The sequence below is a fragment of the Physella acuta genome, unplaced genomic scaffold, assembly GCF_028476545.2.
Source record: "Physella acuta isolate Inbredline_101_S28 unplaced genomic scaffold, ASM2847654v3 ptg000200l, whole genome shotgun sequence".
Classification (NCBI taxonomy): domain Eukaryota; kingdom Metazoa; phylum Mollusca; class Gastropoda; family Physidae; genus Physella; species Physella acuta.
This window is the reverse complement of record NW_026731719.1, coordinates 1,184,100-1,212,057: the sequence shown is the minus strand read 5'-3', so window position 1 is coordinate 1,212,057 and position 27,958 is coordinate 1,184,100. Positions and strand designations below refer to the sequence as shown.

The 27,958-nt window shown below is 34.6% G+C and overlaps 2 protein-coding genes across 2 annotated transcripts; both read left to right on the top strand.

The window, feature by feature from the left end:
- The first annotated feature begins 94 nt into the window (after nt 1-94).
- Nucleotides 95-10,779, top strand: LOC131937079 (alpha-tectorin-like). The gene is made up of 5 exons (XM_059294276.1): nt 95-206; nt 432-558; nt 8,665-8,867; nt 9,043-9,121; nt 10,615-10,779. The coding sequence occupies exons 1-5, from the start codon at nt 99-101 to the stop codon at nt 10,680-10,682; spliced, it is 585 nt and encodes a 194-aa protein (XP_059150259.1). The 5' UTR covers nt 95-98; the 3' UTR covers nt 10,683-10,779.
- Nucleotides 10,780-12,116: 1,337 nt separating this feature from the next.
- On the top strand, nt 12,117-27,792 carry LOC131937111 (fibrillin-1). The gene is made up of 24 exons (XM_059294305.1): nt 12,117-12,371; nt 14,719-14,977; nt 15,158-15,270; nt 15,598-15,721; nt 16,252-16,392; nt 16,508-16,708; nt 16,824-17,072; nt 17,228-17,450; nt 17,743-17,909; nt 18,024-18,185; nt 19,049-19,174; nt 19,303-19,428; nt 20,725-20,853; nt 21,088-21,210; nt 21,357-21,602; nt 22,912-23,046; nt 23,331-23,456; nt 23,594-23,725; nt 24,279-24,410; nt 24,709-24,819; nt 25,021-25,164; nt 26,744-26,869; nt 27,553-27,675; nt 27,788-27,792. Exons 1-24 carry the CDS (start codon nt 12,327-12,329, stop codon nt 27,790-27,792), a joined length of 3,468 nt encoding a protein of 1,155 aa, XP_059150288.1. The 5' UTR covers nt 12,117-12,326.
- The last annotated feature ends 166 nt before the right edge of the window (nt 27,793-27,958 follow it).

Genomic DNA, 27,958 nt, shown 5'->3' with positions numbered 1-27,958 from the left:
TTTCTAGGATTAAAATTGAAATTCAACTGTATAATCCAATACTAAATAACAAAAACATTAATTCAGTAAAATTGTATTTGTTTTCAGTGCCATATTACATGCACGGTCAAGAGGCAGGAGATACTATTAAGGCTGTAAATTTCAACCGACGTGTTGTCTTCAGCTCTTCAGTTTCTTTTGGAAACTCTCAGGAGAATACTGCTTATGTAAGTTTTGAAAATAGATTATTCATTTTCTTTATTTGCAGTAAAGTATCTTTTGTTTTAGCTTTAGTGTTTCTTTAGTAAGGAATCTAATGTAATCTAATATGGTTTATTGTAGATTAACTCGTATCCCGTACAGCCTTTGTTAGGCTAACCCCCAAACACTATTAAATGTATAATTTTATCCGATTTTAGAAGAAAAAAAATAAGTATGTCATATTTTTTCAGATTTTAAATAATGGGCTTATTGCATTTGGAAATGATATCACCCTAGGTGATCCGAACATTGAATATTCTTTTTCACAAAAGCAGAGGATTATCGCACCATTTTGGGCAAACGTTGATCCTAATGGAGGTGAGTGAGGCCAGTCTAATGCATCAGTATCCAAAAAAGTGAATAAAAAAAAAGATTGAAATATTTAATATACTTTATTCAAGCTCTATTTTATTTTCACAATTCGTAAGTTTATTTTAAAGTACTGAAAGAGTTTGTGTTATTAAATTAGACTTTAATTTACCCTGATAGTGTAGGTTTTAATGTTTAGAGCGAGGTTTTTACCTACTCCACTTTCATCACAAACTCTGTGCAAATATTTCCTTGATCAGTACACGTTTCACTCTAATCTTGTAAAATTCTTCCTGCACGAAGGTTTTCTAACCGCCTGCTACCTCATAAGCGCTTGTCTTTAAATACAATTGAGGATACTCAACACAATTACACCAGGGCAGACTCGCACCTCATAACACTCTTGTCAAATATTTTAAACTAAACTTATAAATGCTACACCGAGGCACTTCAGTAAAATCACAACTAATATCAAACTAAGTGTCACAGACTGTATGCCAACCTGTCTTCTTTCGGAATGTCAAGTTCCTTCACAAGTGCTGCATATGTTTCAAAATTTGACATTTTGATATATTTTCTATGACATAAAATATAAATTCATTAGTTGACAATAGATAAATGTTAATTAATTTACAATACCCTTTCTTGGTTTCTGGCTTGTTTTAGTTGATTACAGACATCTGGTAATCCAAGAAAAGTTCATAGTACATGTATACGTCCAAAAATAGTTCACTTTGTTGATTCCAAAAAGTTGAAAAAATTCAAAATAGTTCTAGTAGCCTTTTTTCAGAGTAGAAATTTGTCCAGTTTTAGATAAGACAGCTTCAGGAACAGTTTAGGAACAGTTACAAAAATAAACTTGATCTGCTAAATCCAAACAGTAGAAAAACTTGAACAGCTAATCCATATAGAAAAAACTTGAACAGCTAAATCCAAACAGTAGAAAAGAAACACTAAGACTTGATCGGCTAAATCCAAACAGAAAAAACACACAGACGATATTTACTCGACATTGGTGAGACAATATCGAAATAAGGTGATAAAAATTATCACGTTGATGACTTGACTTGAACAAAACGTCTGACTTGACTACAGCAACCCTTCTGACTTGAGTGTAGATAGATGACTTTCAAGAACTTGACGTACTTGGTAAACAGTGGAAGACCACAGACTGTAATATCTCCATTTCTGACATATGTAGCACCAATTCTTCAACCACTTGTGACATCATAAGTAACAGTAATACAATGTAGCAACATCACTTTATTGCCTCCACTTCTGACACCATATGTAACAACTTGAACTTCATTGTTGTTATTGTGGGTTCTTCAATATACTCATACGAGCAACAGTAGTTGTGAAACAATAACTTTATTTACACTTTGTACAGAGAATTAATAGATCCATAGTAAATCCATGGTCACAACTGGTATAAGTACAATCACAGTCAAGAAACAAAGTGTCGTAGTGTGACCTACTTAGGTCGAGTCATTTTTATTTTGACATTGTATAATTCCTTATATGGAATGATGGTGTAACACCTGGGGTTTTTCCACTGACTTATTAAGGTGTTTGAGACATAGAAATTTTCCATTAAAATCTGATTGAATGATTCTGATCAGATGATTATCCCAACCAATGGCGACATGAGTTGAGGATAACCTCCCCTGTCACAGAAGTCTTTAATTGCACTGCACACTCGCAACACGAGGCAGTTTTATCTTGACCAGGCAGTCTACAGGCCGTTTTACCTTATTCAGGCAGCCGTCCATATTGTCCGGCTATAGAGTCTGACCATTTGAACGTGAGAGTACTTAAGACCTGTGTGTGCCTTGCTTTCTTAAGTTGATTTAGTCTTCTAGTTTAATATTACTTGTCGCTAAGTAAGTCTTGAAGCTACAGCAGTGTTGTGTGGCCTGTAGCTGTTTTTTAGACAGTGTAGAAATCTGTGATAGTGTTTTTTCCTACATTGTGTAAGTTGGGTTTTGATATTTTATACATTAAATATTTTATTTAGTTCAACCTTGTGTTCTGCCACTTCTGAGTTCGCTGATTAAAAGGTCGTATGTAGATTGGATGAGTGTTAATTACAATAGTATCACTAGCTTCCCTAGACATTAAATTCGAGCCCTAGTGTGTCGTTGTGTTAAGGTTCATCCACCTAGGCCGTAAGGTATTTACATATGACCCCGAAAAAAGAATCCGGGGACGTTCTCCTTCTATTTGGCTGATAGATAGGTTAACGTTACAAAGTGGGAGCTCGCCGAGATTTAATCTGTCGTTCCAGTTGTTGTTTATATCAGTTGAATACTAAGGTTAGTTGGATTTAGTTGTTTTTATATCCAGTGTAGCGCCGTGGTCTTACAACGCGCGCTCAGGCTAGAGTATCTAGGTCAAATAAGCAGACGTGTCACGTCCTACATTTAGAGGTCAAGTACACGGCCCAACGCTGTGTATTAATTTAAAGAATCTAGGCTTGTTGTGATTTTCAAGTTAGTGTTATGGAGTCTTTTTTGGCTAATCCTACTGTTGAAGATGTAGAAAAGTTGAGTAGAAAAGTTTTGGTTAGTGTTGTTAAGGAATTGAAATTGGATTATTCTGTTACGCAGAAGTCAGAGGTGTTGAGAGATAAAATTGTTGTTCATTTCATTAATGAAGGGGTATTTGATGAAAGTTTGTTGGCTGGCGTGTTACTCCGCGAGGAGAAAGTTGCTTTAGAGAAGGCATTAAAAGAACAGGAGTTGGAAGTTAAAATTGCTTTAGATAGGAGGAGGTTGGAATCAGAGTTTGGTCAAGTTAGTGATGTTACTTCTCAGGTAGATCCAAAAAAGTTGTCGGTAGGGCAAGTGATTGCCAAATTTGGGAAATTAGTTCCTAAATTTGATGAAACAGATTTGGTCGTTTTCTTTAACTCATTTGAGAGTTTAGCGAAGACATGTGAATGGCCCGAAACTTCCATTACTGCTTTATTGAGCTCTGTCCTTACTGGGAAAGCTGCAAAAACATACCAGGCACTCTCTCACGACGTTCAAAATAACTATAGTTTGGTCAAGACTGCCATTTTAAAGGCCTACGCACTGACGCCCGAGGCCTATCGGACAAAATTCCGAACACTCCGCAAGTTACCCACACAATCATATGTGGAATTTCTCTTTGAAAAGGAGAAAATATTTTCAAGGTGGCTACACTCGGAGGAAGTTTCTGAGTTTGAGAAACTCAGGTCACTTATCCTAAGGGAAGAATTCCTATCGTCCCTGCCTGAAGAGATACGACTACACATACTGGATAACAAGATAACTGACATCCAGAAGGCTGCTGAGTCGGCTGACACATATATGTTGGTGCATAAGAAACCACCAGTGTCAGGAAACCGCCTCAACCCCGTGCTTCCCCTTTTTGGCAGCAATCCTCCTGTTGGCCAACTTTTGAAGGCATCACAGTCCAGAGAGAAACCAAGATCAACTCTCAATCGTCGAGCAGTATGCCAGTTCTGCAAAAGGCCTGGTCACTATGTCAAGGACTGCTACAAACGTCTTCAATATAACAGAGAGGTGGTGCGTACTTCTGCGCACTATGCTCTATCCCCTCAAGCAGCCAGTTCAACTATGAACTCTAGAATTCAAAAGGACTCTAACCCTAAGTGTCCGCAAGAAGGTAGTCAAGTCTCCACACATTATGTGCAGTCACATTTTGACTGTTCTCGCCACCATACAGTTTCTTCCGAGTCTACCGATCTCGAGGGATCGAGAAAAGTTGACTTTTCATCTTTTATCGCCGAAGCCATCATTAGCAAACCAGGTGATCCGTTGTCTCAGCGGAATATCACCGTCCTAAGAGACACAGGAGCGTCACAATCACTCCTTTTGAAAAGTTCAATGGACATTACACCAGAGACGAACACCGGAAGGATTTCCATTATCCAGGGAGTGGGGACAAAATCTACTGTCGTCCCTCTACACAAGTTTGCCCTGAAACATCATCTCGTCGAAGGTGAGGTCATCTTAGGGGTGATAGATAGTATTCCTGTCCCAGGAGTACACCTACTTCTAGGGAATGACCTTGCGGGAAGCAAAGTATGCCCCTGTACGGTTTCAGACCCTTTGTCAACAGTTCCAGATAATGATTATGAACTGTATCCTGCATGTGCGGTGACAAGAAGCCAGACCAAACAATTGGCTGACACAACGTCTGAACCACACCTACCATCATCGTCAAGAAATTCGACTCCCAAACTGGAGTCTATGCTTCCTGAAAACACAAGTCTGGGCTTACCCCTGAGGATATCTCAGGAAGACATCATTAAAGCTCAACAAGTCGACGCGGAACTCAAAGCAACGGTCGAAAAATCTCTATCGTCTGACGATGGAGAATATTTCTCCGAGAACGGCCTCTTCTTTCGTCGCGCTATACCAGTGATTGCCTCACCGGCCGAACCATGGTTGGGTAAAAACCAGCTGTGGATCCCTCCACCTTATCGGCATGAAATACTTAAGCTGGCACATGACCATCCAATGTCAGCGCACCCAGGTGTCACTAAAACGACGGCGAAGATCAAAGAACTGTTCTTTTGGCCCAAAATGAGAAAAGATGTGTCGCGTTACTGTAGAAGTTGCACGAACTGTCAGTTGGCCGGAAAGCCAAACCAGACAATTCCTAAGGCCCCTTTGAGTCCGATTCCTGTATTAGAAGAACCCTTTTCAAAAATCGTCATGGACTGTGTAGGTCCCTTGCCTAAAACCAAGGCGGGCAACGAGTACCTACTTACCTTTATGTGTTCAAGTACCCGTTTTCCCGAGGCGATTCCCTTACGGAACATTAAGGCAAAGACTGTAGTCAGAGCCATGACCCGGTTCTTCACTACCTTTGGATTACCTCGAATTGTGCAAACAGATCAAGGCAGCAACTTCACCAGTCACCATTTTCAGGAAGCACTAGCCAAGCTAGGCGTTACCCACATCACCAGCTCAGCCTACCACCCCCAGTCTCAAGGCGTACTTGAGAGGTTCCACCAAGCCCTCAAAACCATGCTAAGGACATTCGCTAACAGTAACACCCAATGGGATGAGTCTGTTCCTTGGATTATTTTCGCCGCGAGGGACTGTGTCCAGGACTCTTTAGGCTACTCGCCTTTTCAACTTGTGTTTGGACATTCTGTCCGTGGCCCCCTGAAGCTGATACACGAACGTTGGACAGGTACCAGTGATCATCCAGTGGAAAACTTCGACGATTTTCACGTTCGACTGAAAGCCGTGTGCGAAATGGCTCACAAGAACTTAAGAAAGGCCCAAGTTAGAATGAAAGAACTGTATGATAAGAGTTCTTGTAAACGAACATTCAATCCAGGCGACAAAGTTCTTGTGCTAGTACCTAATCTGAACAATGCGTTATCCTTGAGATATTGTGGACCCTTTACTGTGCATTCAAAATTAAGTGATTTGAACTATGTTGTCAATACACCCGACAGAAGAAAGAAACAGACAGTGTATCATGTTAATTCACTGAAAAAATATTATGATAATTGTAACAATTTTCAATCCACAGCTAAAATTAATTTACCTGTATGTTCTAATGTTTCTGATGATGTGATACATGATAAATTGAAACCCCCAAAATTGGTAAATTCTTCCTTTTTAGATAATTTGAATGTCCACCTTATGCATTTGTCCACAGAAGAAAAGCCATAAATTGTCGGAAGTTAATTCTACTGTAAAGCTTTACAGAAATCACTTTTATGCAAGTTTTGTAAAGCTTCAATTACCTATTTGGGTTACCAAGTGGGAACGAACCAAGTTCGGCCCATTGAAGCTAAAGTAGATGCTATTGTAAAGTTGCCACCTCCCAAAAATTATAAAGAGATCAAAAAGTTCCTTGGGATGGCTGGTTACTATAGGCGGTTCTGTCAAAACTTTTCAGCTATTGCTGAACCTCTTACTGCATTATTGAAAAAGGGTGTTGAGTTTGAATGGTCCAATAAATGTCATGAAGCTTTTTTAACCATTAAGTCATTTCTATCAAATGCTCCTGTTATGGCTGCACCAAATTTTAGCAAGCCCTTTAAACTTGCCATTGATGCTAGCAACTTAGCCATTGGCTCAGTCCTATTTCAAGAAGACAATATGGGAATTGACCATCCCATTGCCTTTTTTTCCAGGAAGTTAAATGAGAACCAAAAGAATTATTCTACTATTGAAAAAGAAGCTTTAGCTTTGGTTTTATCATTACAACATTTTGAAGTCTATGTCTCTTCTTCAACCAATCCAGTCAGAGTGTTTTCTGACCATGATCCCCTGAAATTTACCTCTAAGTTAGGTCAGACAAATCAAAGAATATTGAGATGGTGCTTATATTTCCAAAATTTTAATCTGGAAATTTCACACATTAAGGGTAGTGATAATGTTGTGGCTGATTGTTTGTCAAGGATGTAAAATCTTGTTACACACATTGATCATGTGACATGCTTTGTGGTTCATTAGGACCATAAACAGGTTTTGTTTGAGTGTCACTCATATGAAAATGAGTGGTGTGAGTTTTGAATTTTTTTCAAAATTCCAATCCTGTTGAATATTTTGTTTATTTTCAGGTGTACCTTAATTAAAGGTGGTTTTTGGATTATATGTAATCTTTTATAATAAAATGTCTCATATGACTCAACTGATATTGTAGCTAGTCATTGAAATAAAGGTCTTACCCTGGCGGGTTTACCACTTTTAATATCCACATGGAAATATTGTAATACCCTTTTTTGAGGGATTTTGATGTATAATTACCTTTTGAAGGGTTACTCCCCTTTCACCAATTGTAAAAGTTGGAGTTACTTCCCTTTTATGTTCAGGGATATTTTCATCTGGTATTATGATTTTGATTGCCTACATTTGTAAAACATTTTTGTTATTTCATTGCCAGATTGGTCCCTTATGTATGTTTTTGTGGAACCTATCTGTCACTTCCAAAAAGGGAGGGGATGTGACCTACTTAGGTCGAGTCATTTTTATTTTGACATTGTATAATTCCTTATATGGAATGATGGTGTAACACCTGGGGTTTTTCCACTGACTTATTAAGGTGTTTGAGACATAGAAATTTTCCATTAAAATCTGATTGAATGATTCTGATCAGATGATTATCCCAACCAATGGCGACATGAGTTGAGGATAACCTCCCCTGTCACAGAAGTCTTTAATTGCACTGCACACTCGCAACACGAGGCAGTTTTATCTTGACCAGGCAGTCTACAGGCCGTTTTACCTTATTCAGGCAGCCGTCCATATTGTCCGGCTATAGAGTCTGACCATTTGAACGTGAGAGTACTTAAGACCTGTGTGTGCCTTGCTTTCTTAAGTTGATTTAGTCTTCTAGTTTAATATTACTTGTCGCTAAGTAAGTCTTGAAGCTACAGCAGTGTTGTGTGGCCTGTAGCTGTTTTTTAGACAGTGTAGAAATCTGTGATAGTGTTTTTTCCTACATTGTGTAAGTTGGGTTTTGATATTTTATACATTAAATATTTTATTTAGTTCAACCTTGTGTTCTGCCACTTCTGAGTTCGCTGATTAAAAGGTCGTATGTAGATTGGATGAGTGTTAATTACAATAGTATCACTAGCTTCCCTAGACATTAAATTCGAGCCCTAGTGTGTCGTTGTGTTAAGGTTCATCCACCTAGGCCGTAAGGTATTTACATATGACCCCGAAAAAAGAATCCGGGGACGTTCTCCTTCTATTTGGCTGATAGATAGGTTAACGTTACAGTAGTAACATCCTACATTCACAGCCACAGTCTTCAGGTTCAAGTTCTAGCACACAACACCCGTTCACCTTTTTGCTCTCCCTTTTATTCACTACTTTCTCTCCCCTTACGTACATGAGCGATCTCACCCAAAAACATGGAAAAACACATGACGATCGCTCAAACAGTCCTTCCGCTAGCCAGGTACTCTTCATTCATGCAACTTCATGTAAAACACAATAATATAAACATACATAATTATACAGTCTGTGACACTAAGCATGTAAAATATTAATGCATATCAACGCCTAGAAAATCTATGAAAAGTTATAATTGTTGTCAAAAAAAAAATCTTTAGAAAAATAAAATGTGTTGTATCTTCTTATCATCCAGTTGAGGTGCACCATCATCTTTATGAACAATATGGCGCAGCAGCGTTTGGTGAATCTGAAGACAACAAACCGCCACCACACCAGAGCAACATCACCACAAGAGTAGAGACAGACATCAGCAAGTTCCATCACTTGGAGGGTTTCACTGCCAGCTCTGTTCTAGTTGTCACATGGGTGTCCGCCAGACCTTTAACCACATCTCAAGTAAATTTTGTTTTACATGTCATTTTGGTGAAGTATAAAAACATAACCGCTTATATTTAACACACGTTTTATCAAATTACTATTTTTAATTTAGTTGTACATATCAGTTTGGTTAAGTATCAAAACATAACCACTTATATTTAACTAAAGATTTTATCAAATTACTATTTTTAAGACAACGGAGAACAATACTTTTCAAGCAGTTTTCGTTAGTGGCTGGAAAAGTGAATCAAACGGAGGCATGACCTTAGCTGGTAAATAATTTTTTTTTTAAATTCTTTAAATTCATTTTATGTGGTATGAAAGACTATGTGGGCCCTTCAGTTTATCTGCATGTCGGCCAATTAAATTTTACATTAATACATAGTCATTTATTATTTAAAAAATGTAAAAGGATAAAATTTGTCATGAAAAATAACATTTTTATTTAAATAATTAAACTTTAGAATTCTAACATGTTTATTGTCATTATTATTTTTCCCTTTCGTTCCTTGTGAAGAATCCTTAGTCAAACCTTTAAATTCCCCCAGAGTCTCCTGTCACACTTTTCACCTGTTCCAAATGCCTTTCTATCCTTTCGGCCTCCTCCATCAAACTGTGCCGCCATGTATTCCTGGGTCAACCCCTGCGTTGTTTGCTCTGGAGGTTCCACTCCAAGGCCTGTCTGGCAGTTTTTTCCCAGTTCTTTCCCAATCCATCGCTATTTCTCTGAATGATTTGAATGATTTGCCTTTCTATTTATACCTACTCACCCATCTACCATAGTTGTGTGCTCACTACCTCGTCTTACCAATTACAAAAAGATATTCCTTACGTATCTATTTATTTTAAAAAATAATGATTTTTGTAGTTGTCTCTGTTGTTTCCATGTCTCTGATCCATACAACAGGAATGGTTTATGGTTGGAGCTAAATATTCTTATTTTAGTGTTTAGAGATATTTAACAATTTCCAGATTGTTCTAAGATTAGCAAACGCCCGTCTGACCAGGCCTTTTCTGCGTTTGACGTCTTTGTCAGTTCCTCCCGACACATTGACCATACGTCCGAGATATATAAAGCTGTCTACTTGGTCAATGTTTTGGTTTTCTACTCATTTTCCAGTCTCGCTCAAAACTTTCTCTTGTGTGTCTTGGAGCCTGTGTAATAGTAAGGCTATGTGATAAGAAATTCTAAGTCTTCAAGTTTTTGTGTCATGGTCGATGGAATTCCTTTGCTCGAATCTGCTCGTGGCCCAATTTAAAAGTAGCAGGAATAGTAATGGTGAGAGGAGACATCCTTGTTTAACTCCTGTTGCGACATGAAGTGGGGAAAATCATCCTACAATTTTTACTTTCTCGTATACAGAGTATAGAGGAAGTATTGTAATCTTGCACAAAAATCACATGAGATTTTGAGTTGTCAGCGTTAAATGCGTAGTCGAGTCGGAAAAACTGGGCTTTGCAATTCTGTCCGTATTGTGTGTATGTGTGTCTGTGTGTCTGTAAACAAGATAACTTGAGTACCGTTACAGCTAGGTTGATGAAATTTCATATACAAGTATTATATCAAATTTGTTTGCGCTTTTTTTCTGTTTGCGCTTTTTTCCGCTTGCGCTTTTTTCTGTGTGCGCTTTTTTTCTGTTAGCGCTTTTTTCTGTGTGCTCTTTTTCCCGTTGCGCTTTTTTATTTGCGCTTTTTTTTCCGTTGCACTTCTTTCTGGGAACACAATGTCTAACATGACAAGCAACACGTTTTTTCCTGTTTTCAGAAAATGAAACATCGTTTGTCATATACATCTACCAACAAGGAAAAATGAACTGGAAATTTATTCCATGAAGACTTATTCAAATCGGATTTTCAACAGGAGATAAAAGAAAAGTTTTACCAAACACAGATTCAAAAATTGTAACGGAGCTGGATAAAAACAGATTAAATACAGGTCAGACGAAAGCACAATTAACAAATATGTGGACTTATGATCACATAATCAAAGGTTTAAATTACACTCATTCAGCAAACAATGAAACGACATGAACAGCAGAGGCGTAGCGACCCTTCCCGGCGCCCGGGGACAAACTTTCGATTTGCACCCCCTCCTCGAAATTTCCATTTGCACCCCCCTCAACCTTTCAATTTATTTTTCCATCCCATTTTGGCGCCCCTAAGGTCGGCGCCCGGGGACATATGCCCCCCCCCCCCCCCACCCCCTCGCTACGCTACTGATGAACAGTCTCTATCTAAGCCCATGCTAGTTTGAAACAAACATCATGCTTTAAAAGCTAAAATGCACGCATTTCAAATGAGATTTTAAACAATTAGGCCCGAGTAGTAAGTACAGAAACAAAAACAATGTACAAATACGCGTATCTAGGAATACAAATAAATTATAATCCAGCCATATTTAAACATCTTCATATTAGGAATGAAGTCTACACCGCAGAGGCGGGGGGCAGGGCATTGACACCAATTGGGTGGTGGTGACACCAAGCAAAAACTTGCAAAACATATAGAAGAAAAATGCTTTTTGCCAGTTCAATTACCGATTAATTAGAGTTAAAAGGGTGGGGGCGCACTATGACATAAACCTGCTATCTATCTAGAAAACCATGAAACGTTGCTTTGTTAAAAAAATATGATCACGAATTCACGAGATTTGGCAAAATGGGAGAAGGGGTGACACCAATTGGATATATATATATATATATATATATATATATATATATATATATATATATATATATATATATATATATATATATAGCCTATAATATTTTTATTTGGTGTGATGGGGGGGGGGGGGGGTTACACTATGAGGTGCCGTACAGAGTGACACCCGACCAGTGTTTCTTCCAGACTTTTTTCTCCGGGGGGGGGGGGGCACTTGAAATTTTCGGGGGGGGGGGGGGGGCGGTAGACTTTCTTTGGGGGGCGGAAACTGTTAAAAGTATATATTTTCTATATAAATTATATAAATTTCATTTCCTTCGGGGGGGGGGGGGGAGGGGGGCGGTAGAATTTTTTCGGGGGGGGGGTTCCGCCCCCCCCCCCCCTCCCCCGAAGAGATGCCTGGAAGAAACTCTGCACCCGACATAGCGACCACACTGCTACAACGTTAAATGAATAGTTTTCTAAATTTCTAACAGTTCAATTAACTCCGTAAGAAAGATAAATAGCGAAAAATGAAAACATTACATTAGGTATGCCTCATCAAAGAGAGATGACGTGTTCTTAGCTATATATTTAGATCTTTTCTCAGATTATGTAGGGGTATTCTACTCTGAAGTTGGAAGTGTCAAAAGTCCACCACAGTCTTGCCATCGGTATCTGTCTAAAAACGTCAAACTCTTGCAAGACGGGGTCTATGAGTACGAGAAAGAAAATCTGTACAAATGCCCGTGTACCCTAGAGAGATTGGGTCGTCAATGGGAGCTCTATGAAAAAAGAGGCGTCAATAAGGAAATACACTGTTACGCCATAAGCATGGTAGCCAAATCTCGATTGCTTCAAAACAATAAAAGAAATAAGGTAAAATGGAATGTGAACATTTTTTTAGACTCAATAATGGACACAAGCGAGAAATGTCTCAAAGGTATTTGAGAGGTGTATAAATTAATTTAAAATTCTTGCACGGCGTAGTTACAATTAATATGGTTATAAAATCCTGTCTGTCTGGTTTTTTTCGGACTTTACTAAAGATTGGACGTATTTGATGTTTTTAATATTTTCGGTAACTAAATAGAAATTTAAAAAAAGGCAAAAACAATTTGGTTTTCACGTGTAATGGCGACATAAACAATGGCATCCTGCTATTGGATAGGCCGACAAAAATTTTATTGTACACATTGTAAGCTAAAAATAGAAAACTAGGTCATGGGGTTTTTAATTTGCATTGTTATTTAAAAACTTGATCTGCAAAGTTTTGTAAACAAATAGTTATCGATCACTAAGTTACTGTACAGCCAATCAATATTTGTCTTACGAAAGTGAAACATCCGGTTATAACTTAGGCTTGATGAAAATAAATAGAAATGTAGCCTTAAACTCAACAAATTATTTTCTAGTTCTCTGGATTTGCAACTTTTATAGCATTTATTCCAAAAATATAAAATTTCTAAATTAATTTTAGGCTTAAGTTTTTATTTTTTATTTTTTATTCCATGACAACAACACTATGGAAGGAATCTCGTCAACTCGCTTGTCTCCATTGCTATTAATTATGACTACACTTATCTTTTTTTTTTACCATGTCTTAAATCCTGTACAATAATAATTATGAATTATTTTACTGAATAGGCTACATATCAATAATAAACAGTTTATTTCAACGTTGATACTAGTAGCACGGGGGACTTTTTCACATTTGTCGTGTATAACAAACTTAAAATGATGTATAAATCAATTAAAACCATGCAGATCTAAATAGGATTTGCCCCCCCCCCCCCAATAATTATAAAAGGATATGGTAATTACATAGAATGAGCAGTACGAGAAACATTGATATTTTGCAAAAACTCAGTTTATGAGGTGATAACATTATTTTTACTTTCTCGTATATACGAAGTATAGAGAAAGTATTGTAATCGTGCAAAAAAAAAATCGAGATTTTTTACAAATCTCGACGTTTTACATCTCACTGATACGGAAAAACATAATTTTGCAATCTTGTCCGTATGTCTGTGTGTCTGTGTGTGTGTGTGTGTAAACACGATAACTTGAGTACCGTTACAGCTAGGTTGATGAAATTTCATATATAAGTATTTTATCAAAATCGTTGATCAGTATAATTTTTTGAGCGATTTCCGATAACAGGAAGTGATACTTTTCCTACTTTAAAATTTTCAAAAGCCTATAACTTGAGTACTATTTCAGATAGATAAACGCAATTTCACATATAAGTAAAAGATCTAATTCTCTACCTTCTATTAAACTTTGAGTCATTTCCGTTGAACGGAAGTAGTAATTTACGCTACTTCCGATTTCTCAAAAAACTAATGTAAATTTTTAAAGTACTAAAAATATTGCGCACTATTATGCACTTTTTTTATTTAGCGTTCACTTGGTGTGCAATTCTTTTGTCTACGAGATTTTATTCTATTTTTAAAACTTTAAGTATTTAAAATGGATTAAAAATCATGTCTATAGCCCGAGTTCCCATCCCCTGTTATTTTATATAAAAATATTCGAGAAAGTTTAGGGGAGATCACTCCCGGTTTGTTTTAGTTTACTTTGAGAAATATTTCCTGCTATATGGTGTATTAATTGATTAGAAAGATCATTCTTTAAATTGGCGCTAAATACATGATGTCAATTATTGGCTGACTGCCCACTTTATATTGAAATGTATTTCCGTAAAGGGATATAACCAAGCTAGTTGGATGTAACCGCAAATTTTAATTGAGTTCCTATTGTTGGTGGTAAAATCGCGAATCATTAAAAAAAATATGTACAAAATTAGGATGAATACTAGATTCTTTGATCTATTTTCAGCTTAAAAATATTTTTAAACAAACGCAACAATGTGATGTCACAATTTTGAACCTTTACCACTTCGTCACACACTGTCAGAAAGTCATAACTTACGAGTGACGTAGTTTTAAAATAAACCCTTAGTAATTTAGTAAACATTATTTTAACTTATCAATAGGAAGTAGACTCCATATCATTTTTTGGGGCATTATCGAGAATGTTAGACAAACCAGCATCTAGTTTTATACTTTTATTGTTGTTTGTTGTGTTGTTTAGAATTGACGATGTTTATATATAAAGCTGTCTCTCGATTGGTTTGGTTGCACGATATCCTCTAAAACATGCGGATAAATGTCGCACAAAGGTCTATGCTATAAATAAGTTCACTGTACACATTATGTTTTAGCTCTGCTGTTATAAAATGAAAAGCCCTGAGAGCGATACGTGGCAGGACTGGGAACAAAGTTGGAGAGATTCATCCTACACGTACGGCCATGTTCTCATCAACGACCCCTGGCCGTGGGTCAACTTCAACAACATGGAAGCTTTGGAGAACATTGAGGCACACACGCTGTGCTGCGAACACTCGCCGAAACTGATGTGTGATCGGTTCTACAAGATCTTCCCTGACATGAAGTGTACAGACTACGTCTATTTTGTTCCAGGTACGGTACTAGAAGTTTCAACAAACAGATAATTATATTTACAGTATTTTCATATTTTTCTGGTTAATAGTTAGTTAATTAATAAATAAAATAAAAATAAACTTCAATTTTAAGGCTTAGTTTTTTTTTTACTTTATTAGAATAGCAAAAACAATGATAAATGTATGTTCTTTATAAAAGCCTCAGCATTAGGAGATCCACACATTACAACACTTGATGGGTTCACCTACACAATGAATGGGTGGGGCGAGTATATTATGTTGGAGATCCCAGCTGCAAATTTTTCTTTTCAGGTGACAGTAAAGCTATTAGTATTTTTGCTATTTAAATATAGGCCTAATGCTTAGAACTAAATACGTTTTTTAAAAAATGATATAAAAACAATAATTTACTATTCTTCTGGTTTTTTTAAATATATTTACATAATTCTATTCATATTTGTAATAGGCCTACATCTTTTTCCTTAATTATGCTTACTTTTTTTATTAGTGCTGAGTGTTTTTGTATTAAATACTTTTAAAGATATTGTTTAATAAACAATGTAAATCTAACAGTAAAATAAGAGTATTCAACTTGGCACAGAACAAAACACGTAAACATTTCCTCAAAAAAAACTACAGGCCAGAACAGGACGAGCAGAGACCAGCGATGGAAGACTCACCAACGCCACCGTGTTCACAGCTTTGGCTGCCAGAGAATCCACAGAGTCAAGTCTACAAGTACAGCTGGCACCAAACAGTTCAAGTATGCCATTCTTAATTTTACGTACAACAAAATGTTAATTTTCCATTTGTTTTCTATTGAAGAAACAACTTATTTTCTATTTGCTTTAATAATTCAAGTAGTCTACATTATTCCAAATTTTCTACACAAGAACACTTTTAATTTCTATTTTTTTAATAATTCAAATAAGCCTACACATTTTAAGAATTTTATAAAAGAAACCTTTTATTTTCTATTTGCTTTAAATTAACACACTTTTTAATAGCAAATGTTAAACTGCTTATTAAAACTCTAATACAATTTAATTTATGTAATGTAAAAATTCATCGTTTGATAATTCTCCTGATGTCTAGCAATAGTGATCTATTTTGTTGTAAATACATTTTTTTTCACTTTCTGAGGGCGTTGAAGATAACTTTTTTTATTCATAATACTATTTGTATCACTATGTCTCCTTTTTCTATTCACCAATGCTCTATTCTGTTTTTAAAACTGGGGTTTGAGTGGAAAAAAGTTAAACTATTATATCTTATTTTAGATTTTACTTTCAGCTATGATTGTCTACATTAATGGAATAGACTACACCTATGACTTCTATGAAACACCTGATTTTAGAACAAATTTGCTCACCATTAGTGTTATTAGGGAAAACAGAATGAACAAAACAAAACTGATTGCATCATTTCCATCAGGTTAGCCATCAACTTAGCTGAATAGATTTTTTAAAACTTAGCAACACAAAATATAGCTGCTGTAACCTTCTACATAAAGTTTGATATTTTATTTACTACACATTCCTATATCCAGGTGTAACAATTAAAGTTACTGCAGCACTTAAAAGTTTGGAAATAGAGACAGAGGTTGATAAAACTTGGATGAATCAAACTATCGTTGGACTTTTGGGAAACTTTAATGGCAATGTTACAGATGAGTTTACACTTCCCAATGGGACAGTCCTGCCGATAAATATGACAGAGAAAGACATTTTCTACAAATTTGCTAAGCTATGTATGTAGTATTTTTACCCTATCATTAAATTTAAGAAATAGTTACTAGTTCATATTTAAGTCAAGTAACTTTGATGCTGATAAATTACTAATCTAATAAAAATTCTTTCACCAAGGGGAAGTCACCCAGAGTAGTTCAATATTTTCCTATGACAAGCTAGAAAACTCAAGTACCTACCAGCACCCAGAGTTTGTTCCCATGTTCCTAGATGAGGAAGATCGTGCCACAGTTGAAGAAGCCAATAGGATCTGTGGCAACTTAAGCTATGCATGTATTTATGACTATGTTGCTACACTGGACCAAATGTTTGCACAATCAACAAAGGCGTCAGTTGCTAAACAAGTACTACAGAAAGATGCTTTAGGTAAGACATTATAGCTACAAATGTGAATTATTTATTTATTAATTTTAAAACTATTTGCTAACATTTTTTCAGCATTGTTTAAGCCAATATGATATATTTTGATGTGTAATGAAACAGAGCTAACTATTTAACTGTGCTTGATCTCAATTTTACAGAAAATAGCCCTCCAAAATTAAAGGTAGACAACAATACTTTGAACACAAATGGCTACCTAGCACTCACTGAAGGTGTAGAGTCATTTTTCTTTGTTGAAGTGGAGGATGATGACCATGACCCTGTAACCATAGAAACAGTGGGAAACCTCAAGGGCACAACGGTTAACCAACAGGAGAAGAAGATTTCTGTGAAACCAAATGTGACAAGTCCTATAACACTGGGGTAATTTGTTTTTCTTGAGAATATTTCATTACATTCTGTAGCTGACAAAAACTTTGAGAGATTCAGTAGTTTTAAACGGCACTCACTACACAATCTGTAAAGCTTTAAACGCTAACATGCTAGTTATTGTTTTATTCTGGTATGTGCCTAAGAATGTGAAAATGTGTAGTGGTAGTGGTGTAAATTTTAAAATTGTTTTATATTTATAGCACAACTAATTTGAAAAAAAAATATTTAAACTATGTTTAACTTTTGTTACATTTTTTGAGCTGCCATTGTTTCTTTGATTTAGAATTCGAGCATTGGACTCTAAAGGAGCCTACAGCTCTATAGAGAACATCATCATCTCAGTGTGTACCAACTGTAGTAACCATGGCCACTGTGACCCAGGAAGTGTTAGAGAGTTCCTCAGTTTTTACTTCCTGGTTCTGCAGTGTATCTGTGACCCTGCTTACACAGGTAATACAAAATTACTCTATTAATTTATATTAATAATCTTTTTGATAAATGTACTGATTACCAGATATCTTAACATTTGTAAAGTTGTTGAAAAAAGGTTACAATCATCACTAGGTATCAACTGTGAGACAGAAGTGGACGCCTGCGCCACCAGACCATGCTCACCTGGACAAAACTGCACGGACCTGACGGCAGCTCAACAAGGCTCCAACACCACTGGCTACATCTGTGGACCTTGTCCTGCTGGTTACACTGACCAGGCGGGCAGATGTGTTGGTAAACTAATGCTTTCTTTTCATAAAAGGAAAATAACAATATAGTCTGCTAAAGTTTTGAAATTCAATTCAAAGACAAAACAACATATTCTTTAAAAAAATGAAATAAACAGGGAGTGATCTCCCCTAAGCTTTCTCAAATATTCTTATAAAACTCGGAATATAGACATGATTTTTAATTACTTAAACTTTTAAAAATAGAATAGAATCTCGTAGAAAAAAGAATTGCGTGCCAAGCGAACGCCAAAACAAAATAAGCATAATAGTGCGGAATATTATTAGTACTTTATAAATTTACATGCTTTTTTGAGAAATCGGAAATGGCGTAAATTACTACTTCCGGTCAACGGAAATTACTCAAAATTGGATAGAAGGTAGAGAATTAGATCTTACTTACATGTGAAATTTCATTTATCTATCTGAAATAATACTCAAGTTATAGGCTTTTGAAAAATTCAAAGTAGAAAAAGTACCACTTCCGGTTATCGGAAATCGCTCAAAAGTGGATACTGATCTACGATTTTGATAAAATACTTATATATGAAATTTCATCAACCTAGCTGTAACGGTACTCAAGTTATCGTGTTTACACACACACACACACACAGAGACATACTGACAAGATTGCAAAATTATGTTTTTCCATATCAGTGAGGTGTAAAATGTCGAAATTTGTAAAAATCTCAATTTTTTATGAAGATTATTGTGTGTGTTTTTCCATTAAGCAACTTGTTACTAATTTCAAAAGATTAGTAATCCATTTGTTCTGATTTAGTTCCATTTAACACAAATTCATAAGGCATTTTTATACTATGTTTTTCTTGCTGAAAATGAATTAAAAGTATTCTGCAATGTTGTGATCAGATGAAGATGAATGTGCAAGTGATCCTGACATTTGTGACCAGCAATGTACAAACACAGAAGGCTCCTACTACTGCAGTTGTAACACTGGGTACAGGCTGGATCAGATAAATAAAAGATTTTGTTCAGGTCAGTTGTCTGATTTGTCTACAACTTGAGATTCATGTTTACATTAGATGTTTGCTAAAAATAATTCACTTTAGTTCTAAATATTTAGCTGCTGTTTGCTGTTTACGGAGGCTCTGCTGTAATTTCAGATATCAACGAATGTGACGAGAAAATGTCAGGCTGTAAACAACTGTGTGTGAACACTGAAGGCAGCTACAATTGTTCCTGCTATGAAGGATATCAACTAAACAATGATAGATTTACTTGTGACTTGGGTAGGTCTATTGAAGGGAAAAATGTGAACAGTAAAAATAAAAAGCATATTTTATCAAATGCCGAAAATAGAGTGAATGAGTTACTGTTTGTTGTAGCAAATATAAAATGATTTGTAAATGTGTAAAATGCAATCTTCCTTGTCTAATATATAAAGCTCAATTCTATATGTAATAAGTTTGTCGTTGACATACTTTGATGGATTTAAGTAATAGATTATTAAAGTCCTTATGGTCTAAATTTATGAGTTAAAAAATTAATATTGAAAGTTTTGGGAAATAATTTTCATTTATCAAACTGAAAGTAATAATTTTCGGCATGTTTATTAAACACAAGTTTTAAAAAATATCATCTTTTACAAAAATTCTAATTATGTCTTTATTTAGTCCTATAGCACTTACTTCCCTTTGATAAATTAGGAAAACACAATTACTTCCCTTTATAAAAAACATTGCATTAGTGGAAAAGAATTTACTTTTTATTACTTTGTTTAGGTGTTGGGAAAAAAATAATTACATAATTAGCGGGAATTGATCAAGTGCAAACGTTGTAGGTATTTTACGAATAAGCTTGGAGTATTATAATTGTTCATTAAATTGAAACAGGTGCAAAAGACTATGAATAAGTTGGGGTACTATAGTCGTTTATTAAGCTAAAACAGGCGATTCCGCCCCGGGCTAGACTGTGAGCACTTTGCGTTTATGTTCGCGTTAGTGTTTTCTTTGTGTTTAGGTTGGGTTTGCGTTAGTGGTTGCGGTTTGATTTGGTTCGTTTTTGTTTTTTCTTTTTTCGTTTTTGTTTGTGTTTTTTTCTTTGGGTTTGTATTTGTGTTTTTGGTTGGTTTTGCGTTTGGATTTGGTTTGTTTTCGTTTGCTTTTTCGTTTTTTTTTGTGTGTTGGTATTGATGTTTGTGGTTGTTGTTAGGTTTTTGTTTTCGTTTGCTTTTTTGTTTGTTTTTTCTTTGTGTTTGTATTGGTGTTTGTGGTTGTGTTTGTTGTTAGGTTTTTGTTTTCTTTTGTATTTGTACTTGTGTTAGCGTTATGTTTGCGTTTTGTTGTTTTGGTTTTGGTTGGTTGTGGTTTGGGTGGGCAATGCCGGGTTTATGATGATTACTAAACACACAGGTAATGGTCTTTAACAGGAAGGTTTTTCACAGAAGCCAGAGCAGGGCCTGGCCGGCTAGTTAAATTATAAAATACATGTGACATCCTACATTACAAATTAGTAAATGTGTCAAATGTAATCTTCAGGGTGAAATTAGAAAATACATGACGTGATGTCCTACATTTCCGTTTCAGATAAAACTGTAATAGACAAATGTCTCAACTGTCAGCACACATGTATCCTGAGTAGACAGAATGGAACTTCTATCTGTCAGTGTGATAAAGGATATGTGACAGATCCAAACAACACAACAGAGTGTCTAGGTAAGGTACATGATTGACAGCTATAAATCTGCTTCAATCAACATTTTGACTCAACTTATATCAATAAGTTATTACTTGGAAATAAATATAATTTAATATTTCTTATTTTAATATAATTTAATGGAAATGTCTTGAAATTTCTACTGACAACATATATGAAGCTCACTTGATTAAAAATTACACCATCACAATGACCATAATGAAATAATGAAGTTAAATTTGTGATTATTTCAGATGTGGATGAATGTAGCCTGGCGAATGTGCCTTGTAGCCAAACATGTCAAAACACAAAAGGCAGCTTTCATTGTTCATGTTATCCAGGTTTCCAGTTGCTGACAGATGGTGTCTCATGTCAAAGTAAACATTGACTAAATAAAATAATATAACATATTTAATATCAAGTATTACATTTGTGAATCAAAACTAATTGTATATGCTGTTTAAATTAGTACTTTGAAAACATCAAACTAAATATAGCAGACGATTGTATACATTGTTTTCAGAATGTGAACTACCCAATTATGGAGAAAACTGTACAAGTAAATGTGACTGTAAGGGACGAGGTAACTGCGACACAGTAAAAGGTTGTATGTGTGATGATGGCTGGACAGGGGTCAGCTGTGATGTTGATGAAGATGAATGTGCTGACCATACAACTTGTCCTGAGGGATTTATCTGTGAAAACACAATTGGCTCTTTTCTGTGTAAATGTCCAGATGGCTACGTGCAACAGTCTAATAGATGCATTGGTATGTAGACCTACAGCTGTCACAGGTTTAGCTTAATCAAACTCTAAACTACAAGCCGACATCTGCTTACTATACTAACCTTCTGTACCATGGTTATTATGGTGTCCATAATGTATAACCAGTGGCGGAACTATCATGCTGTCAGACCCCGAAATGTGTATGTGTGGTTGAGGGGGGGGGGGGAATGGAGTCCGTTTAGGGCCTAATTCCGACCAAACAAAAAGTATAATGTTTTTCGTACACATGGATAGCGGTTTTGTAAAAAACAAGCCGGTCTACTATAGCAGTGATTGTTCTAAAGTAACCAACACACACTTTTGCGTAGAAAAATATTTTAAAATCTACATGAGCTGTAGTTTGACAAACGTTCACACTACTTCCATGACTTATTGCCGGGTGCCCATAAAGCTACTTTAAAATAGTTTTGTACTAAGTAAAATAAAAAGCAATTGCTTCTCTTAACAATTATTCAAATAAGACATAGGCCTACTGAAGAATAACTTAGTTATAAAAAGAAATGTATTCAATAATATAATATATTTAATAATATAAATTAAAAAATCATGAAAATAAAAAGAACATAAGACACCAATATACAAATCCAAATTATGTGTTTATATACTTTTGACCAGCATTACTGATATAAGAGTTTTCTTTTCCTATTTTTTTTTTTTTTGGAAATACATGAAATATTACACAAATATTTTTAAAACATGTTTATTTCACGCCCAAAATGAGTTTGGAAATATTTTGTCTGGGTTGTTGTCTCAGGATGGTTATACTTTGCAATGGCATAGGTTAGTTAAACTACTATATTAGGAAATAAATTAATTTAAAATTTAGTGAAGCAGGCTACTTATATATATATATATATATATATATATATATATATATATATATATATATATATATATATATATATATATATATATACACATATGTATATATAAATATGTATACATATGTATATATACATATATATATATATATATATGTGTATAACTTTGTGTATAACTTTCTATAATTATTAACATTGCATACAACTTTACAAGGATACAAAATACTCCAAATGGCATGCATGCTAATAAAAAGTTAAAAATAACACTAGAGCATAATAGTTTATTCTTTTATTTTACTTAATTAATGCTTTATCCTACGCTCATGTAAATATTAATATATTTTATGTTGTAATTAAAATTTAAATGTAAGTCTAACTTCATATTATACTAACTTTAACTAATTCAGTATTTAAAGTGTGCCACACAAAAACATATCTAATTAGAATATTTTGTTTGTGAAAACACTACAGACATAGATGAATGTGTGGACATTGGTGTCAACATGACCTGTGACCTCCGTGTGGAGGTTTGTCTCAACACTGCTGGTAGCTACAGGTGCGAGTGTAAAACAGGTTATGCACGGGATGTCAAGTCTTTGTGTCAAGGTTAGTAACCTATAATCTTGTACAGCTGATCATTATTTACTATATACATAATAATACATATATCTGTTCACTCATATTTAAATGTTCTTTTTCATTACATTTTTTGATGCCAAAGCTTGTAATCCCAATTATTGTTAGAGATTTTTTTAAAAATATAAACACCTACTTTAAATTTTTGCAAAACTAAAAAATGTGTAGAACTGTCCTAGCTCAAACTGATCATCAATAAATCTGCAGATATAGATGAATGTGCTGCAGATAAAACATTTATTTATCCACCACAGATATAGATGAATGTGAGCTTCAGATAGATGGATGTCAACACATCTGTCACAATGTGGATGGGAAATACAACTGTCAATGTCAACCTGGATACATACTGAGAGAAAATCGTCGAGACTGTATCAGTGGTAAGTCAGTGAATACTTATCACATCAAAAACTGTGAAATATTTTAGAAAAGATTATAAAAAACAGTAGCCAATACAAGAAGCTGTGTCTAAGATTGTCTTACAAATAAATATTTAAATATTTTGTTACATATTTAGTGAAAGACTTGTGTGCAGGAGCTAATCTAAACTGTACTCAGGGATGTAGCTTAGATAAGAACAATCAGCCGACTTGTATTTGCTATAGAGGATATAATAAAACTATTGAGAATGGGGCACAGTTATGTAAAGGTAAGCAGAAATATTGTGTTTTATTGACCTCTATTTTGGCTGCAGTATTTTTATATGTATATATATATATATATATATATATATATATATATATATATATATATATATATATATATGTTTGTATATCTGTATTTTTTATATTGTCTATAAACAATTTACCGTCCCTGAGTCCACCCAACTCTGATGGGTACCTAACTCACGTTAGGGAAAGTAAAGGCGGCTGGGCATAGTGCTGACCACGCTATCTCTTTATATGCCAAGGTCACAGAAACAAGCGAACTCTACTTCACTTGCCCCATAGACCGTCAGGTTTGAAAGGGAAACTTTACTTTTTTTTACTACTTATAAACAATTTAATTATATAAAATTTTAATTTGATAATAAGTGTAGGCTTGATACATTTTAAAATGATTTTATGACCAGTCACTGTTATTTACTCTATAAAATTAATGTCAAGTGTGTCTGTAAGTTATAAGTAGCTATAAATGGATGCTCATGAAATGAAACAAGCTTAGTTTTGATTGACTCTAAATGTTTGTGATCTCATGAGCAGATAAAGATGAATGCGCATCAAATGAAACAAACAAATGTTCTTACAAAGATAAATGTACCAACACTGAAGGTGGCTACACCTGTTCCTGTCCTGCAGGATTTAGTCTGGACAACAATGGCTGGAATTGTTTAGGTACTTTGTTTATCTATTCCTTTCTAATTTAAACATGTTTCATTAATTTTATTCCATAATAGTATACTGAATTAGGCATCACTGGGTATACTGAATACAAACAATGGATGACTATTGCCATGCTTTTGCAGAAATTTTAGGTTTTTCTCCTGGCAATACAATTATTAAGATTAATGGAATAATTGAATTGAATAAGATTTTAAATAATGACACAGTTTTTCAAAAACATTTTCAACCTTTTTTATTAGGGATACTTGAAACATGTATTTATCTATGTAATAAATTGTATCCCAACCAGCATGTACTGGCGACACCTGGGGCATCAACTGCCAGCACAGTTGTTCCTGTGGTTTAGGAGCAGAGAGCTGTAGTCCTGTGTCTGGATGTGTTTGTAAACATGGCTTCACAGGTAAAGTTTTGATTCACAGGTTTAGTCAGGTTTACAAATAAAGTTAGGTTCACATGTAATTTTTTAATATCAATCTATTTTTTGATAGTCAATCCTGATTCACTGATATTATTTTTCTACCTCTTGTTTATACACATTTTTAAAATCTTAATATCTCAAAATGTAAATGATAGTTGTGTATTTCATCTTTCCACTTTACAGGTTTTTATTGTGAAACCGATATTGATGAGTGTATAGAAGGATCAGTCATTTGTAAGAGTAATGAAGTTTGTGTCAACATACCTGGCAATGCTAGTTGTGTCTGCAAGAGTGGCTTTAAGATCAGTGACAACAATTCTTGTTCTGGTAATAAAAAGTGTATTATGTTTTTTTACACATTGTACCATTTATAAATAGGCTACTATATATATACATTCATATATATATATATATATATATATATATATATATATATATATATATATATATATATATATAATATAAGCGGGCAAGTAGTGTGTCAGTCCTTCCTTCCGTCATCGCTATAGCTTTTAGAACCATAAAAGTAAACATTCGCACCACGCAGTGCTTTTCAGTGCACCGCAGTGTCTTATTATAAGTATTAGAGTAGGGTTTGTTTATATAGTGACATAGAGCTATTTTATAATTTCCACTGTTTGTACAATTTTGCATAACTTAAAGAAAATATTAAATACACGCACATTGCTAAAACATATTAAAAGAATCAATGTCAAATATAGTTTTCGTTAATATTCATAGAAAAAGTGGATACATTTTAATAACATAATAACAGCAGGGTAGAAAAATCAAATTAATTTAACTCTTTTTTTCTAATTTTGACAAAGGAGGTAATTTAAAAATACATTAAACTCACGCTAATAAAAAATGTGAATGCAAATATACGTTCGTCATAGAAGGAATTAGTGTTGCAATAATATAATTAGCAAAATGTGAATGCAAATTATTCGGATGTGTAAGAGGAAATTATTGTTAGAAAATTATAATTAGCATGGATTGATAAAAGGCAATCTTTTATTTATTTTATTCACTGAATGTAGGCCCTACTATTTATTACTTATAATTTTTAATCAACTATTCAGCACTATTATAGGCGCGTCATCGCGTTCATTAGGTGCACAATGGTTTTAGTTATGAAACTCTATTGTAAATTTTTAAAATTTAAAGTACTGGAAAAAAAATGCGTGAATGGATAAAGTGAAATATAGTAGGTAAAACACGGATATTTTAAATACTGCCTATTATTTATACTGTTTACTAATTATTATTCTGTCGGTTTGCGGACAAGCTGGGGGTTTTATAGGAGAGGCGTAGCGATGGGGGGGGGGGGGGGGCACATGTCCCCGGGTGCCGACCTTAGGGGGCGCCAAAGTGGGTTGGAAAAATTTGCGAGGGGGGGGGGTGGAAATCGAAAGTTTTAGGGCGGGGGGGGGGGACAGGGGTGCAAATCGAAAGTTTAAGGGGGGTGCAAATCACCGGAAAGGGCGCGATTTGGCGCTAAGGGCTAGACTGTGAGCAATATGCCTTTATGATTGCATTTAAATTGTGTTTATGTTATGAGTGTTGTGTTTGTTTTTTGTTTGTGTTTTTTTTTTTTGCGTTCGTTTGTGTTGTGTTTAGTTTTGTCCTGTTCCCAAGTTGGTACATTTAAAAAAGATTTACCGTGGCGGAGCACGGGATGCAGCTAGTATATATATACAGAGAGAGAGAGAGAGAGAGAGAGAGAATGAGAGAGAGAGATGGTAGAATTGTATTAAATTTTGACATTTGAGATTTTTTAAAAACGTTTGGTGAAATAATTATCTCAAAATTATTTATCAAGTTAACTTTTCTTCAAACCATAATTTTTTAAAATATGGTTTTGTTGCTAATGGAAGATAATTTCTAGCATTGCTTTAACTACCAGATATTGATGAATGTGCTGAGCCAACATTAAACAACTGTACACAAGTGTGTAACAACACAGAGGGAAGCTACTCATGTTCTTGTCATGCTGGGTACTCTTATAACAGACCAACTGACAGTTGTGAAGGTAAATTCAATATCACAAATATTATGATATTCAAGATATCCATAACCTGTAAGTCTCGAGTTCGAATCCAGGTTCAAGTCAGTAGGACGTCCCTCAGTCCACCCAACTCTAATGGGTACCTAACTCGGGTTAGGGAAAGTAAAGGCGGCTGGGCATAGTGCTGAGCACACTATCTCTTCATATGCCGAGGTCACAGAAACAAGTGAACTCTACTTCACTTGCCCCATAGACTATCAGGTTTGAAAGGGAAACTTACTTGAAGATATGATTAAGGTCATAATTGATACTGGTATTTATTGTTATAATAAAACAGGCTTTAAAATTTAATTGAATTGAATTGAAGCATTCTTTCCACTTGTAAATATATATATTTTTAAAACTGATCTTATGTTATATAATAAATACATTGCTGAAAAACTAATCTTAAACAAAATGTGTATAAAGTAAATAATTATGATAATTTATTTGTTAGGAATTATCACTGTTTATAAGATTAGCTAAATCTGTATTTCCAATTTTCTTTTTAAATGGACAGTTTGTGTGAAGTTGGTAATTTTTTTATTAATATAATTTTTATAAAAACACAGAATAACTAGGTGACTCATAATTTGTTTAGTAACTGCAATATTTAAATTGAAAAGATCGCATGACTGTAAGGAGCAAAAACCTTTCTCTGATTTTAGATATAGACGAATGTCAAGCCAAACTGAGTAAATGTCAACAGATATGTGAAAACACAGAAGGAAGTTACCGCTGTAAATGTAATCGTGGGCTTTATTTAGGTCTTGATGGTGTGTCTTGTGTTGGTAAGATTGGACATAATTTCTTGCACATCTTCACTGTTATTTTCTTGTTATTGATAATATATAACTTGTTTATGCCATCAGTATGTTTTGCAAATATTATGTTAAATTATAGTCTAAATTACTTCCATTTTTATTTTATTGATATGTTATAATTAAATGTGATATATATATATATATATATATATATATATATATATATATATATATATATATATATATATATATATATATATATATATATATATATATATATAAAATTAGCTTTATAAAGTTATTTTTTAAT

Excerpts from the sequence above, each read along its gene's own strand:
- LOC131937079 (XM_059294276.1), top strand. The coding sequence starts at position 99 with ATGCACGGTCAAGAGGCAGGAGATACTATTAAGGCTGTAAATTTCAAC. Across the intron at positions 8,868-9,042 it reads GACCTTTAACCACATCTCAA|ACAACGGAGAACAATACTTT; the intron begins GTAAATTTTGTT and ends ACTATTTTTAAG. Across the intron at positions 9,122-10,614 it reads CGGAGGCATGACCTTAGCTG|AAAATGAAACATCGTTTGTC; the intron begins GTAAATAATTTT and ends TCCTGTTTTCAG.
- LOC131937111 (XM_059294305.1), top strand. The coding sequence starts at position 12,327 with ATGGTAGCCAAATCTCGATTGCTTCAAAACAATAAAAGAAATAAG. Across the intron at positions 17,073-17,227 it reads ACTACAGAAAGATGCTTTAG|AAAATAGCCCTCCAAAATTA; the intron begins GTAAGACATTAT and ends TCAATTTTACAG. Across the intron at positions 23,047-23,330 it reads TGTCAAGTCTTTGTGTCAAG|ATATAGATGAATGTGAGCTT; the intron begins GTTAGTAACCTA and ends TATCCACCACAG.